Raw genomic sequence first — 16,572 nt, forward strand, 5'->3', positions numbered from 1 at the left:
ATACCTGGGTCGTCTTCTTCAGCAAAGGCCACAATGTGGATTCCCTCCATGTCGTCCTCCTGGAAAAAACAAAACTATTACTGATGGGCCAGGGAGGGAGGACAGAGTCAGAGCTGTTGCTGGAGACGACGAGCAGCGGGATGCCTTCAAACGAACAGGACGATTGCAAAGGGACGCTTGACTAGAGCCCCACTGAGACACTAGAAATGGGAGCTGAGGTGAGGCCGAGTCGTGGAGGTATTAGGCACTGAAGCAGGTAGTTTGGGTAGTATTGCTGAAACCCTTCAGCTAAAAATGAGGTGGACACCATGTTGGCAAAAGCAAGGGAGCTTCTGATGGTGTGGGGCAAAACCATACCCGCAGAGAAGGCCAAGGGCTCTTTAGCATGGGAATATAGACTCACCCTCCATGCCCGAGGCCACCTACCCTCATAAATTTGCAGCTGTCAAGGGATGGTTGGTGGGGAAACATGCTCAGATCCCAAACATGCTCCTTCAGGGCCAGCAAAGGAGGTTTCCTCACAACATGAGAAGAGAGATGGCTCACTTGGACACCTTTCAGGAGGTGAAGGGTCTCTGCTGTATGTGAGGGTCTTCCGTGAGCAGCAAGGGGAATTGAGTGGGAGGCTCATTTCAGGGCTCCAATGAGTGGAGGACAGAAATGACAGCCTGGTGGACTGCTTTTCTCCATGAGACACGTGAGTAATGGGTAATGATATTGGCAAAGGCCAATGGATCTGCCAGCCAGTTCATCATCTGCCTGCTATGAATGTCATCTCTGAATTATCCCATGGATCAGCTTTGCCTTCCTTGCCCGCTGCCGGTCCCGGTTTCCATTTCAATTGGTTTTAATGCAAGAAAAAATTCCCATCTAAATGCTAATTTCTTTTCCCTTCTGAGCCCAGAGGTGACAAAGCCACCATCAAAAACTGAAAGGAAAAAAAACCCTGAAAGATTAAGTGGAAAACATTATCTTTAAAAACAATAGCAGATGCTGGGCCTTTGCTGGTGTCTTCGGGGAATACATTTTCACCTGGGCATTCTAGGCAGATTTACTTGGGATTCAGACCACTTACCGCTGGCAAAATCTACACTGTTGCTTTTTCTCCGTATTTGCCCACAGCACTGTCAGACAGCAAAATAAAATATATATATATAGTTGCGATATATAATTATATAGATACCTATATAATATAGCATCATTCTGACTCCAAGGCAGCAAACAAAACTGGAGTAACTCCAGTGAAGGCATTGGAGATGTTCTGAACTTGCAGTGAGATCAGAATCCAGCCTGTTGTCACCTGTAGGTACAAGTCCCCTGCTCGTAGCAGAGGCAAGCTCTGCGTTCCCAGGCTGCTGGTAAAGCAAACGTCCCATTGCTGACAATTCACGCTTTTCCTGAGTCTATTTTAGAATATATTCAGTATAAAAGCAAAACCACTGTATGTGAAATTTGGGTCCCACTGAAGCCCTGTGAAAAAACTTTGAGGGACTTCAAGGGCTCTAGGAAGCTATCTTCTATACAGAATCTGTATTTCAAAATAAAATGAAAAGCTATCATGCCTAAGTGACTCATAACTCCTGATTCAGTTTTATTACCTCTTGCCTTGTTGTATTAAAGACTCCCAAGGTTTTTGGTGCTTCGGAGTCCTGCAGCGTTTCATGTTACTCAGCTAAGCAAGGAGGCAACTGAATGCTGTCATAAATGTGCCGAGCTTTCTGGAGGAATGACTGCATCTTCCTTAGCGTCTGTAAAGCACCTGTTCAGCTTTGTTTTTCAGCACTCAGCTGGCACTTGAAGGTCCCTGACTGGCTATTAACATCGTACTCATTCACAGCAAAGGGATAATTTGTTATACATGATTTTTCTTTCATTTTCACCCTTCCCCTTTCCCCCCTCACTTGCAGACAAGGAGAGTCCTCTGCGTGTGATCGGTGCCAAACCACTGGTTAGTTCTTCACAGTCGCTGACTTGCAGCTTGCTCACACCATGAGAAATGCGATCAATGCGCACTTTGCGCCATAATCGATACGATTAAATGAACTGCCTGCCCTCGCTTGCATTTTGAATTGTAAAACTGCTCTGGTACAATTTCCGAGAGTCATCTGTTCGGTACAACCTCTGTAGCTCGCCCAGCGAGCAGGCCACTGAAGTCACCCCACCACCAGCACTGATGCCTGTTAGATAAGATTCCCAAGGGTGCTCTCCATAGCTATATCACGGCTGCTACAGATGCTCAACACCCGCCTGGCACGCTTGGTTAGCTTTCCCTGATCTCGCTGTGGAGCAAACAGGACCCAGCTCAGCTGTCTACCGCTGTTGAGCAAAGCATTTGAGCATGTTGTTTGAACTCAGGCACTGGGCATCATAGCCAAGGCTGTCCCTTCTTCCCAGAGGTGGGCAAGTGGCTTTGCAGGGAAGCAAAGATTATGTTTTGCCCAGCCAGAGGCTAGAGATTTTGAGCAGTGGTTTCTTGTTGGAAGCTAGCAGGGGACGCAAGGCTTCCCACCCGCGTGTGCTTACCCATGTCTCAAACATGTCCTCTGGGCGCAGCTTCCTCAAGGTGGCCCTGAAAGGAAGACAGAAACGCTCCTTGAGGACGCGTCCAGCACCATCACACATGACACTGCTGGCGTCATGGAAAAGGTCACCGTGGCACGTTTGGTTGGTGGCTGGAGTCAGCACCATCGGCCACCACGTTTTGTACGCAAGCATGGGGGCACAGTAGGTCAACTTATGCTTTTATTTATGGTGATAAAACCCTGCCCTTGCCCCCACTGGAGTCACTGCAGACGCTATTTGTGCTTGGGAAGATGAGATGCCTGTCTGTGCTGGGGTACGCTGGTGAATTAGTCCCACACATAGCAGATTGTTCTGTCCGTGCTGAGAGCATGAGGTTACCCATTCACTTGTGTATTGCAGTCCCTGGAACATTCCTACTGGGCTTTGTTCCCCTTTTCTCCTGATTTTACCCCAGCGTAATTCCACCATAAAAATCCTTCCAAACACTGCTGAAGCAAAGAAGACAGAATAACCTCTGGCAAGAGAATTTAGATCATAATAACCACTGGCAAGAAAATTTAAACCATAACACTGGCCAAAGCACATTTTTTTGAGAAGTAGTTCATAAAGGACAAAAAAAAGAATTGTAAATGTTTTCAGACACATCCGTAGCAGGAAGCCTGTCAGAGAGCCTGGCAGGCTGAGAGGTGACTGGGGTGTTAAAGGGGCACCCAAGGAACACCCAAGGAACACAAGGCCATAGCAGACAAGCACAAGTAATCCTCCGCACCTCTGCTCACTCTGGCATCAGGTGTTCAGGGAGGTTCCCCCAGCAGAGCTGGGAGACCAGCCCCAGGAGCTGTTGCAAAGAGAATTGTTGGTGGATGAGGTCCTAGAACAAATCGGCAAAGGGAGTAGCAGCATGTTGCCAGGACCAGGTGGCATCAATGAGATGTGTAACCTGGCCCTTCAGTTTGCCTCACTACCAGAGCAGGGGGAACAAGGAGCATTTTTTAGAGGTTCCTAAAGGACCTGAGGAGACATGGATCTGGAAGAGTGACTTCCTTGATGGGCATGACACTACCAGAAAAAGTAGAGTTAACAGACATTTGAAGGAATATGACATGATAGGACAAGAGACACATGACCTTTAAGAGGAATATCATGGCCATGGATCTGTTGGAGTTCCCAGAGCAAGTCAATGAGTGGGCTGGTCAATGCAGTGAACAGCCTTCAGAGGACAATTGGACAAGGTCCCTTACTAAAGGGTTTCAGAGAACCTAAGCTGCAGTTAGACCAGAGGAGAGGTCCTCCTGTGGGTTAATGACATTGGAAGATGAAGGGTGGAGATGAATCGTCAGTTTTCACAACAGAGGGAATTAACCAATTAAGATTCATAGCATATGCTTTAGCATGATTATATGCATAACATATTCTCACATAATATGGATAAGGTGGGAAATAGAAATATGACAGCGTTTCCTTATCATATCCAATTCTTCAGATGACCAACACGGGCCTGACTATGAGGAGACACAGAGGGATCTCCTGAGACTTGAGTGTCTGCATGATAGACATAGGAAGTAACACGCTGGCAGAAAACCAACCCTGATTATACAGGTGCAACAATGGGTTCTAAATTAGTTATAATTAATGATTGCCTCTCAGGAAAGGGGCCCAGGTGTCACAAATTGAGAAAGCATCAGCTCCAAAGGCAAAAGGCAAAAAGAAAGTTAAAAACAGTTGGGAAAACACATCATACCATTATAGCAATGGACAACTACACTATGCACCTCCACAGTGAATGTATTTGTGGTTCTGGTCACCCCATCACAGAAATTATATGGGACAACTAAAAAAGGGACATGGAAACACAGCAGCGATGAATGAAGGTATGGAATGACCTCTGTTTGGGGGAGATTAAATAGATGAGAACTCTTTATCTTGTAAAAGAGGTGAACAAAGAGGATATTGGCAGGGCGTCTAAAAAATCGGGAGTGGTAAAAAACCCAAAGTGAAACAGGGAATGACTAGTCATTGTTCCTCATAACACGAGACCCAGTAGGCACACAGTGAAATAATTAGATAGCAAGTATAAACTGAACAAACAGGAATGTTCTTTTGATGCAATGCATAATTCAGCCACTGAACTCATTACAATTGAATACTTTCAGCATCAAAATAGAAATGAGGTAAAAAATTACTATAGAAATTGAAGAAATAGCCACTAAGCACAAGATCAGGGATACAGTTTTTGACCCAGCAAGTCTCCTCATTGATGATTGTCAGAAATTGGATATTATACCAGGTGAATGCATGTTATGTGCTTGTGCCTGGCTTTCAAGATGCTTTCCCTAGCCATTCTCTGGGGGCAGCTCTTGGAGAAAGGAAACTCAGCGGGAAGGATTTGATCACACCCATGTGTACCAATTGTTGTGGAGTTACTCAAGATTTACTCTGGCTACTCCCTAATGCTGGAGGGAGTGAGGTAACTGGGGTTTAGGTGAATATGAGGGAGTGGAATTCAGCCCCCACATCACTATACCAAAATTGCAAGGCGGGGGGCAGCGGGGTGTCCACCGCCAGCGTTTGGTGTGCGAAACAGGCATAAACCCAGAGGCCTCTTGCTGCAGGCAGGGGAACTACCACGTAATTTGGATCTGTGCAACTGAGAGCACAATCTGGGCTGAGACCTGGGAGTGACGGTGCCCAGCCACCACCCTCAGCCGGACACCTATTGACCTTGGACGAGTCACCCCACTGTGCTGAACACCAGCTTCCTGACCTGCTCGGGAGAGGATGAACTTTCCCACTGCTGCCTGCGGCTGCCCTGGGAAGCATCAGCCGGGAGGCTGCGTACGGGCTCCTTCTGGGTACCCGCTTCAGCTCCTGTCTTGAGGCTGCAGCAAATCCCAATTCCCACGCAGGGCTGGAGGAAGAGGTGGTGAAGACCACCTGGGCACGGCAGTGGGGAGCCCTTTTTGGAAGGGCTGTTTAAAGCATGCTGAAGAGCCTGGGTACTGCTGAGCACTAGGAGCTTTCCCCAGTGATGTGATGGGGCTTCTTCTGCTGGATGGAGACGTGGCAGAGGGGCTTTACACCTCAGCAGAGGGATAGCCCATGCCTGCCGGCTGGGGTGAAGTGACAAGGTCTGCTGTGTGAGGCGGGGGAGGCAAGTGGTCCTCTACACCTTCCTGCGGAGCAAAAGATCCTGCCGAGTTGTCTTACAGGGAACCAGCACGTGGCAGCTGCTGAGGTCACTTTGTTTTTCTCTACAGGCCTGATCATCTCCTTGTCTGATTAATTCCACTTCCAGAGTTTGGCTTTAGGTCCTTTACTGGTGGCAAGGCAGGAAGAAGCACTTCTTGCTCCCAGAGACTCGGTATTAACTGCTGGGAACATATCACTGTCACCCCAGGTTTTTTCCCCTGCCATGGCAGGACCTTGGCAGGTTTGGGATTTCAGGCATCTGATTTCATGAGATTCCTTTCAATTCCCTTCTGAGCCTTGGCACTTGCAAAATATATGGCCCAATCCGTTGCCTCCTACCAAGCACAACATGGCATCTTGAAATATGTAAGACAGGGGGGGTTTCCACTGCAATTTTGTGCTGGTGGAGAGCTTGCCTTATTAGGCTGGCAGGTAGCTGTGTTTAATCAGCCTCCTGATGCTGCTGCCTGACAGAAAGAGCTTGGGAAGAAAGATGGGAAGGACTGAGGTCTGGATGTCGAGGAGGTCAGCAAAGTGACCTCCGAGCACATGGGAGATAGAGGACCCCTTCATATTTCAGAAAAAGCAGAGGTCTGTTTCCAAGTCTGGTGACTCACAGACTCTGGAGATGATCTCCTGTCTCTGAACCCTCTGTGTGTGAACACAAACTTCCAGCTTAGCCCAGTTTGGGCTCCCCTAACAGTACCAATGGCCCTGCTTTTCTTGAACCCTTTCCTGGTCCCTTGAATGTCTGCTTGGAAATGCAGTTGCAGGAAGAGCAGATAGCCTGCATGACTATCCTGTGCTGTATTTTTAAGTATGTAAAAGTACAGCACCTCATAGGGAGTTGTGCCCTTACATTTAACCCTGTGCTTTTACACAGGATCAGCCTTTCCAGTCACTTCCAGACTGTTGGTGGCCAAGTCCCTAAACAACTGCGCAATAAACCTGATCTCAAGAAGCGTGGAGCATCCACAGCTCCCGCTGACTTGATCAAACACTGTAGGTGCTCAGCACCTTTGCAGATGAGGACTAAGACAGCCATAACAGCAGTGGTTTCCTCTCTGTGCCTGTGGTCAGCAGGAGTCTCTTAGTCCATCACAGTTCCTCTGAGCTTGGTCTGAGCTCAGAACCTGCCTACAGACATATCTGACATCAGGAGAGGGATAAACCCATTAGTGAAGCTGTTTTGGGAAGGAGGAGACTGGACAGAACTTGGTTTTGGCTTGAGAGGCCTTGGAGAGGATCATCTTCTGTACAGACCTAAATTAAAAGCATGGGCAAGTAGGGCAAGGTTTCCTCTCTCCACTGCCTGCAAGCCTCCCTGCTCTTTGAGGGGGGACTAAGCAGGGAGGAGGAGGAGGGAAGCTGTGTTGTCACAGCCCCATGGTGGTGGGTTCTGATTGCAGCACACGTACTTGCACCTCTGGGAATAGGAAAAGACCAGCCAAAACCTCAAACCTGGGTCAGCATATTGCCCAAAGGTGGTCGTTATCCTAATTTTTACTGAGAGGGATACCCTAGAGGGGCAAGCCTTGTGGTGACAGATACCTTTACCCGCTTCCCACAGCCGGGAGTGTCCTGTACGCTACGTACCTTTTGTGCTCCTTCACGAATTCAACCAGTTCCTCTTCTGTGTAAGGCTTATCGGGGATGTGAACCGGCTCATCCATAAATGGTTCGTAGAAGTCCACCTCATTCATCTTTAGACCTAGCTTCTTGGCAACCTGTTGCAGTGCAGAGAGTCAGAGGTGAGTGAGCCTGATGTGCCTCTTTGCCTACCCAGAGTCTCTGCCGACGGCAGAGCTGAGGTCAAGGTGCTTGCTCTCTTTCAGAGCATGCACTCTTAGGGGTGGCCAACAAAATGTGAATGGATCTTTCCTTGCTTAAAAACCCACCGATGCTCTCTACACTACTGGTTTCAAGCACTGGGGCAGAGCAAGGCCGGAGTCAAGGTCCCGCAAACCTAATGGGGCTGGTTTCCGAACCCAGACCAGGACCTGCCTCCATGCTGCAGCAATGGCCTTTTGTCTTGCGACAGGGCCAAATCCAAATGTGGACACCAGGACCACAAACTACAGGAACGCTGAAAATGAGAAGATGGAGCCAGATATTAAATCTGGGAGCACCCTGAGCTTCTGGAAAACAGGTGGTGGAGGCTGTGAGCTCCCACGGTGAGGTCCATGGATGCTTACCCCTTTGTCAAAGGTGGCAAAGAACTTGATGTATGGCTGGAAGTGTTCGGCAGCTTCTTCAAATGCCTTGTAATCTGCAAGGAGAAAAGGGGAATGAAGAAAAGATTTCACAGGCAGCTGGCTACGCTCGCATCAGCACAGAATGCACGAGGGAAGAACAAATATAAACTATTGCAAAATACATGAGATGATGGCACTATGTTTCTTCCACCCTTCCAGAGTTTACCAACAAGGTCCATTTCATATGGAGCAAACAGGACACATGCTGTGCAGCCCCAGAGTGCTCAGGAAAACTACAGAACCCAGCATGCCACACTTAACTGGGGCTGAAATCAGTAGCCCTGTGAAGCAGGTCCAGGGGTTACAACTCCAGCCTGTTGATAAGGGTGTTTGCAGCTGCCCTCGTGCATGAGCAGTGGTTCAACCTGGGAAACGCATGGAGTTGCTCCAGCATTAATGATTGCTGCCATTCCCTAAACGGTCACCAAGCACGATTAGGCACACTCCTCCTGCTGCAGGAAGAGGGGGCAGGAACGAGGTACGTTTTTAGTGTTACTGGTATCGGGTCCTCAGCTGGGGTCAGGAAGGATGCTCTCAGCCTGGTGGGAGCTCTTTACAACAGGTATTTCCCACCTTTCTGCAAAATACTTATTACTGAACAGCATTAGGGGCACAGCCCTTGCCCGAGCTGCCCTGCAGCCCATTTTGAGCGGGTGAGAAAGCTGAAGGGAGAGGTGGATGGGTTGTTGCGGTGCAGCAGACCTGGTGATACGTTGCTCGTTCAGGTAAGAATGCCTGTCTTTTCGTGAAAGGCAAGCCTTGCAAGTGTGGGGTGCACGCTGCCAGCACCAGACGGAGAGCAGGGGGAGTGCTCGGGGCTGGCAGGGGAGACTGCTGGGGCTTGCCAGGGAGAGTCTCGGGTGAGGGCTTCTCAAGACTCATGAAAGCTGATGGTTTTGCCTGGAATGGTCCCTGAGTTGGACATCCCTCAGGGCATGGGACCAGCCTCTTCTCAGTCTTGGGGTCCAGAGAGCAGAAACAGGTCAGTGCCTCTGCCAGGCTGCCCTAAGGCGTCCTGCTTACTGCTGCTGTATGTTTGCCAAGTTAGTTAGTATTTAATGTGTGTGTCTCCCTTTCCCTTTCTCTCCCTCCCTCTTTGTTTGGCCTTTTGGTCTCACTGCTCATGAGAGGGGGAGCTTTGCTCCCTTTAGGTGCTCACCCAGTGTAACTGTAACCTCAGCTGATTTTGGGTGAAGCAGACTTACTTTACTTCAGGAGACCCTGGATAATCGCCCCCTTCTCCTGCCAGCAGACACCTTGCAGAAGGGTCACCACTGTTGGTGTAGGAATGGGCTCATGCATAGCAACAGCAGAAACTTGCCTGCAACCCCACCTCATCCTCCAGCAATTTTGGCACTGTCACAGCCTGCCATATACCCCCACCACCTTAATGTTCATGCAGAAGAACCAATGGCCAGCCCCCAGTGCCCCCAGCCAGGCTCCAAGCTCCATGAAGAACATATTCCTCTTACGTTCAGAGTCTTCTCCTTTGAAGTAGCCAATGAGTTTGATTTCCTCATCGATTTGGTCAAAGGCCTGAAGCTCCAGCTTGTTGTTTATGATCTCCACAGGGTCTTCTAGCAGCTGCCATGATAAATGCATTTGATAACGCAACAATTTGCAGCACCAACCTATGCCTGGCAGGGTGTGTCGCTAGCAGCCTAAGTGGGGAGAAAGAGGTCACCCAATTTCCCTGCTGCTGGAAACCCTACTTAGTGCTCTCTGCCTTAACGCGAGGAACCGAGAGATGCAGGTCACCTTCAGAGGGAGCCGTTAGTAGGTTCACTGCATTGGTTGAAGCATCAGGAGGGAAGCTGAGAGAGGTCTGGGTAGCCCAAATGGATGCTCAGGGACCTGCTGTGATGTGAGATAAGGGGTAGCAATTGCAACAGGCTTTAGAGCAGCTGAGAAAAAGGAAGAGCAGTTGAAAGGGGCTGGTATGGAGACCATGAGCTTCCGTGAATGATGGATATATTCATTTTTAACTGTAATTTGCTGGAAGAGGTTACTACAAAGAACTTGCTTTCAGAAAATGTTAAAAGCAGCATGCCAGAGTGTGGCCAAACAATGTTTTAGAGCAGTGGAAAGTCTGGATGTGAATTTTCCTGGCTGATCCTCCTGTGCAGGTTGGGTTAAACCCATGCTTTGGCCCCAGACACGTCACAGTGTTGATGAGGAAGTTGGAAGACCTATCTGCCGCTTCAGCCTGTCATTAATCTAACCTTTTTTTCTGTTTTCTTAACTAGCCACTGCTGGTGAAAAGATTTGGTCTGATTTTTTTGCCCAGCGATACTGGTGTAAATCAGGTGTGGCTTCACTAGAAAAAACAATGCAGGCAGGCCACTGTACAGCCTACAGAGGAGTAGAAGACCTCTGCGTTTGTCTTCCTTTGAGAAGAGGCTGCCGAGGCACCACAGATATGTTTGGTTTTGTTTCCCTGCTTTGCTGGGTATTTTCCCCCTTGAGTGGAAAACACACAAACAGAAACCCTTGCTCTCTTCCTTTGTTCACAGAACGTGATTTTTCAGTGGCGTACCGCAAAGCACAGCAAACAAAACCTCAGAAAGTGCCTTACGCCGCACCCCTTGCGAGTGATGCTCTGGCGTGTGGCTGTGCCTCTGCTGTGTCCAGAGCAGCGTGGGCAGCTCCCTGCTGCCATAGTGGCCTAAGCCACAGGAACCGGGGATCCCATCACTGTTGGGGTCGCAGCAAAGCCCTGCCCTGCCTGTGGCCCTCCTGGGTGGGACAAGACACCTGCTTCTGTCCCTGAAGCCACTTACATGTGTCTTGGCCACAGTACCTGGTGGATGCAGCCACAGACGCATTGCCGTAGGAGAGCTGAGGTCCTAGGGAGCTGTTTCTCTTCCCCAGATGTGCCTTTCGCCACTGGCACTCCTGCACCGCAGGTCACCGTTTAGGCAACCTGCCGCCCTGGGAAATAAACCCTGCCAGCTCCGCTGCTTGCCTTACCTCCCTTGTCTGCATTATTGCATGGTTACTCGTAAAGGGAGCCTCATTTCAAAGGAGAGCTAAGCCACTGCAAAATGTTTTCACTACAAAGCAAAGACTGTGTTTCTGGGCTGTTGGAATAAAATGTAAAGAGAAGTGCAAGACATTGATGAGGGAGTCAGCATCTCTTTTACATTTAGGCGCAAGGGTGAGTATGTACTTGTGCCCGTGCACAAAGTGACCTAAGAGCACTAAGTCCTAGGCTCTTCTCTAATTCATGGCAGCGCAATTTGGTAAGTTCACTGAAAAGGCACACTGTGTTGTTTGTGCAGTTGTGTCTAGAAATGAGCAAATAGTTTACAGCATATACCTTTTTCAATGAATTGAGCTGGTTTTAGTTGCTCTATGGGAATGCTGCTTCCTGGATTTTTTTGGAAAATAACTCTTTTTTTTTAAAAAAAAAAAAAAGGCGTGAAAGATTTTGCAAATGGCAAAGTGTTTACACGCCAGTTTGCTAACTGAGCTGGGTGACTAGCAGTTATGTGGGACTGTTGCTTGCTTCCAATCAAATACTCCATAAACAGGAAAGAGAGCAGAATGTCTTTAAGATATAAGTGGTTGGTGGCATACAAAGGTACCAGCTTTCCTGGGAACTCATTGTCAGACAAGTATTTGCGAAGCTGGCAAATGTAATCTCTACCAACGTGTAGCAAACGGGGATGGAATTTCAAATAAAGACAAACCGTGTTATTTAGCAAAGTGAGTATTTGCAAGCTCTTCTCTGAGAGCCTTTATCTAGCTCTGAGCTTATCTGTGCTTACATCCAAGAGGAATTCCACCAAGACATCCGTGGCCAGTTCCCCATCAAATTCAATCAACCGCTCCTCCTTAAAGACATAGAGACTTCCCTCTTCAACCAAGCCTGAAAGAAGGAGACAGGAAACATAATGTGGTCAACACGTCACTAAAAGCATTTTTACTACAGAGTATCTTGCTTGTTATTCTAGCAATTGCCAATTTGCTGAGTTGGTCCAGTTAGAAACAACCCAAGTAATCTCCTGACTGACGTTTCACAGCACAAGGGGCAGACCTCAGCCAGAACTCGTGCTAGCTTCTTCCCAAATCACAGAGTCACAGAATGATGGGGGTTGGAAGGGACCTCTGGAGATCATCTAGTCCAACCCCCTGCCAGAGCAGGTTCACCCAGAGCAGATCGCACAGGAATGTGTCCAGGTGAGTTTTGAATATCTCCAGAGAAGAAGACTCCACAACCTCTCTGGGCAGCTTGTTCCAGTGCTCTGCCACCCTCAAAGGAAAGAAGTTCCTCCTGATGTTTAGATGGAACTTCCTATGACCAAGTTTGTGCCCGTTGCCTCTCGTCCTGTCACTGGGCACCACTGAAAAAAGACTGGCCCCATCCTCCTGGCACCCACCCCTTAAGTATTTATAAGCATTAATAAGATCCCCCCTCAGTCTTCTCTTCTCCAGACTAAAAAGACCCAAGTCCCCCAGCCTTTCCTCATAAGAAAGATGTTCCACTCCCCTAATCATCTTGGTAGCCCTTTGCCGTAGCCTCTCCAGCAGCTCCCTGTCCTTCTTGAACCGGGGAGCCCAGAACTGGACACAGTGCTCCAGATGTGGCCTCACCAGGGCAATGTTGAACTTTTTCGTTCAGGTCACAGTTTGGCCTCAGTTGGAAAACTGTATCGGGAACTTGTTTTAGCTTGGCTGTCTATATTGCAGTAAACAGTACTGGGCTCTAACTGACATCCCAAATTTGAACAACCTGACACTAGATGGAAAATGGATTTTGATGTGGGCTGTGTCCTCTGCCTGGAGAAGGCTGAACTATGTGAACATAAACAGTGAGCTGGAAGCCAAAGTGAGCTTCAAACTCTCTGCGGCTTAGCTAGCCTTGGCAGAAGGGTTAGAAACCTATGGTAGAGATGCCACAGACAGCAGGCTCGCAGATTTGAATCGTATATCTCTGGACTGAGGGCTGGGTGCCACAACGTCTCAGTGGAGGCTCCAAAATCAGCGGTACAAAGCTCCTGTGATGCATGATGGCAGGGTACCATGGGTCAAGGTGGTTGGTAGTTTGTTCTGTCTTGGAGAGGCAGAAGCTCTCAGCTTTAGTTTAGCTTCCACCAACACACTTAGCTTCTAATTTAGGAAAGAAAATTACAGTCCAGTATACAGTCCAGTATGCTTAAACAGTCTGACCTTAAGTCTAGCGATATATTTATGTGCTGTTGTATTTATGTGCCATAGTATTTCCATAATCCTTTGTGGGCTAAAATACGAAGGAATCGCCAGCCCCTGGAAGGCAGCTGTTTCCAGGTGTGGGCAATGCAGCAACCTTTCAACTTTACGGGAGGTTTCCTCTTCTGCTCTGGGGAGCAAGTCAGGAAGGGTTGACACCTGGCTGCCAAACCATTGCAAGGCTGTGGCTCCCACATTAGTGGCTGAGGGTCACTCTGTCATAGGGCTGGTGACATTTGGAGGCCTATGTGATGTCCCTGTAGGTTTTGGTTCTGTGTCGCTGTGTCAGACCTGTCTCTATGCAGGAAGAGCATGGAGTTACTCCATGACACCTATTTACAGTTTCTGTGCAGCAAGCTGTGAGCTTCCACCCTGTCATCACTATGGCATGAACTGGCTTTCTTTTTCACTTGTTTTGGGTTTGTTTTGACACTCTCAGCCAGGAAGCTTTTTGCTGGAAGGGTGTCGGCTCACCCCTTTCATCCTTGTCCCCCAACTTGATCCTGCCCATATTGGGGTGGGCAGGTGGTCAGTGTGCAATTGCCACCATCACCCTCCTCGTCCTGGTGACAAGGATTTGGCTGTCCTCTCCAGGGCTGGCTGTTGGGCTTCACTCCCACACTCTCTCCAAGCTATTCCAGAGATATCAGACATGAGACTTACCTAGCTTTTTGGCAAGTTTGGCATCCTTCTTGGAGTCCACCATCCCAAAGCCGATGCTCCTGGGCTCCAGGACCTGAGCCGCCAGCTGTGGAAGGAACCAGAGAGCCACACTTTAGCAGCATTAACACCACAGGGTAGCTAAAGGGCATCATGCCCTGCTAGCATGGCACGACAGACACAAGTGACCCATATTCTTCTTTCAGGCAGCACCAATGGGTGGGATGCGTCACACGCTGCCTGCCTGCTGCGATAACGCTGCCAGGAGGTCACAAGGGTTGGATTTCTTCCCACTGTGTCGCAGCACCGAATCTGCTGGTGATACCACATGCTGCTAACTGCTGTTTGACACTTGGGCATCAGGAGAGGGCTCCTGGACGAATCGGGGACACCAAAGCAGTGGGCATGGCTGGGAGAAAGACCTGTGCCACTGACACAAAGCAAAAGCTGTCCCCTCCCTTGTGCCTTGGTGGCCTCCTGCAGGGGAGCATGACATGTGGGCACAGCGGATATTTTAACGCTGTAAGTGCTTGGTGCCAGGCAGGAGTGGCTGCAAACTGGAGGGGATGCAGGGCACCTGCAGCATCAGGTTTCCTTCATACATGTGATGGCACGGCCAAAACAGGCTCCCAGCAAAATAAAGCAGAGGGACTCCTGGCTTGGTGAAAGCAGTCCCTTCTCCTATGAAATCCTTTAAGTCATGTCTCCTGTCCAGGCTTCAGTCACCCCCCAGTTCCTGGTCCCCCCTTTGTCCTACAGAAATGAGTCTAATCCCAGCCATGCTCATGTTTGTCTCCTCGCAGCTTCAGAAACCGCTGCTCCCCGTTGTCACCATTTTTGATGAAGGGGCCTCTTGCAGATATCGAGTTCCTGCCTGTTTTGTGAAAATAGATATGTGAGGAAAGGAGAGACGCTCTGCAATTGCCCCGTGGTGGGAGCGGCCCCGGGTGAGACCCTGTGAATTCCAGATGGGCTCCATAGAGATGTAGTGACCCTGGTAAATGAGCTCCCTTACTGACTAGATGACTGACTTAGCCCCACCACAAACACACCAGAGACCCTACAAGGCGGTAACAATGCTCTGAGACCACCAAGCAGCTGTAAGAGACCCCTCTTTCTCTTCTCCCTCCCTGCTCCATGAATGTCTCTGATGCTGATGGTCTTCTTGCTGGCCCCTCTCCCAAGCCTGCTGGATGGGGGGGGGGGGGCAATGGGCACAAGGGATTGGGGGCCTCTGGAACAGGAATGTCCCTATTAGGGCACAGCTGCCTGCGCTCAGTGGCGGGAGGCTGGAGGGAGGCAGAAGAAAAGCTGTGGCCAAAGGGATGGCGGGCTGATTTATGAGGAACGTCCTCCCCCAGGACCCATTTTGGCACCCCCCCCAGCCTCAAAGCTGGTTTGAATGTCACCCAGCAGCACTGTCCCTATGGCTTCTTGACTCCCCTGCTATAAATAACCTCCGCATGTGCCCAGCCGCTGCGAGAGCAAGCAGCGATTAAAGACATCAGGGAGCAAAAGCAGTGGAGCAGCCCCCTCGCCTGCATGCTGGGGCGTCACGGGGCTGGCCAGCGCTGGCAGCACCCAGCCCTTCCTCAAAATCCTGGGGGAGACAGCAGGCACCCTGGCAATCAGGGCTCAGGGACCTTGCTTGGGCAAAGGGGAGTGATGGAGAATGTGGTTGTCTTCTCCTTTCCACAAAACACGTGTTCCCAGGCCTGTTCCGAAGCCCTCCAGAAGGACATATTCACCAAGCATCACAGCATCACTGCAACCTTGATCCCCCTGTGGCTACTGGCCTGTTGTCTTTAGGGGGAAATGCCACCATGGGAGGTAAAAGAGGTGCTCGTGTTATGCAGGAAATATGCGGTCTCACCTCTCTTCCCTTGTTCTCTACCAGTGCTTTGAAATAAAGGTGAGGCTGCATCTTCAGGGCTCGTTCTTACAGGGGATACTGCCTGAATGGGGCAGAGCACTGGTCTATATTTGCACATCCATTGATAAGGTATCTGAGCACTGGTCTGACTCATCTGGCATCTCATCTCCTGGCTCAGGCCACGGCCGTCCACGTTACAGCACCTGAGAGCAGCTGATGATACCCAATAACGCAGGGAGAGATGGACACCTCTTGTGAGCTCCCTGGACATCTGCAAGCGGGCAGTGGTGGGAGAAGCTGTCTTCTGTTCCCCATTACAGGGATCTCCATTTACTGGACAAAGGGATGGAGCCTGTAGGATCATCAGCTTTAGGGGACATTGTCAGCAAGTCCCTGCTTGTTGGCAGTTGTGTAGACCAGCAAGAGGTTCCTCAGAGTCAATGCTTGATGTTCTGGCTGCATTGTGACCAGAGGTAAAACAGAAAGCCCAAGGGAAGACGACTGTCCAGTCATGTCCCATCCAGTCCATACTTGATCTGGCTACTTACTCACATCTATGTTAGCCATGTGCCAGACGGGGTCAAGGCAGTTTAAGCCCAATAGTTCTTGAGTCCTGCACACAGGAGATGGTTAGGGTTTCTTGGGGGTGTTTGAAGAAGCTCAGAAATATGCAGAAAAGCTGCAACACCAGCTGCAGACAAGTGGTTGAGCGTGACTGGGGATGTTTGCAAGAGAGGAAGCATTGATCAGGAGTAATGTATGTCAGTGTGCAGCGTATGCAACGTAGCTCTTTGGAGGGGTGTGCGTGCAGCCATACAGCTGTGAGCATGGGAGCTGGCTGGGAAAGAGTAAACATGTCAA

General features: G+C 49.5%; 1 protein-coding gene across 1 annotated transcript in view; it reads right to left on the reverse strand.

The window, feature by feature from the left end:
* The window catches only part of CASQ2 (calsequestrin 2), a 36,188-nt gene that overhangs the window by 7,939 nt on the left and 11,677 nt on the right, over positions 1–16,572 (reverse strand). The window contains exons 2-8 of the mRNA XM_009814925.2: positions 13,842–13,926; positions 11,738–11,838; positions 9,440–9,551; positions 7,908–7,981; positions 7,309–7,439; positions 2,524–2,569; positions 5–59 (exon numbers count right to left, since the gene is read on the reverse strand). Of these exons, the coding sequence (XP_009813227.1) occupies positions 5–59; positions 2,524–2,569; positions 7,309–7,439; positions 7,908–7,981; positions 9,440–9,551; positions 11,738–11,838; positions 13,842–13,926 (604 nt within the window). The remainder of the gene's footprint in view (positions 1–4; positions 60–2,523; positions 2,570–7,308; positions 7,440–7,907; positions 7,982–9,439; positions 9,552–11,737; positions 11,839–13,841; positions 13,927–16,572) is intronic.

This window comes from Gavia stellata, chromosome 1 (assembly GCF_030936135.1).
Source record: "Gavia stellata isolate bGavSte3 chromosome 1, bGavSte3.hap2, whole genome shotgun sequence".
Taxonomy (NCBI): domain Eukaryota; kingdom Metazoa; phylum Chordata; class Aves; order Gaviiformes; family Gaviidae; genus Gavia; species Gavia stellata.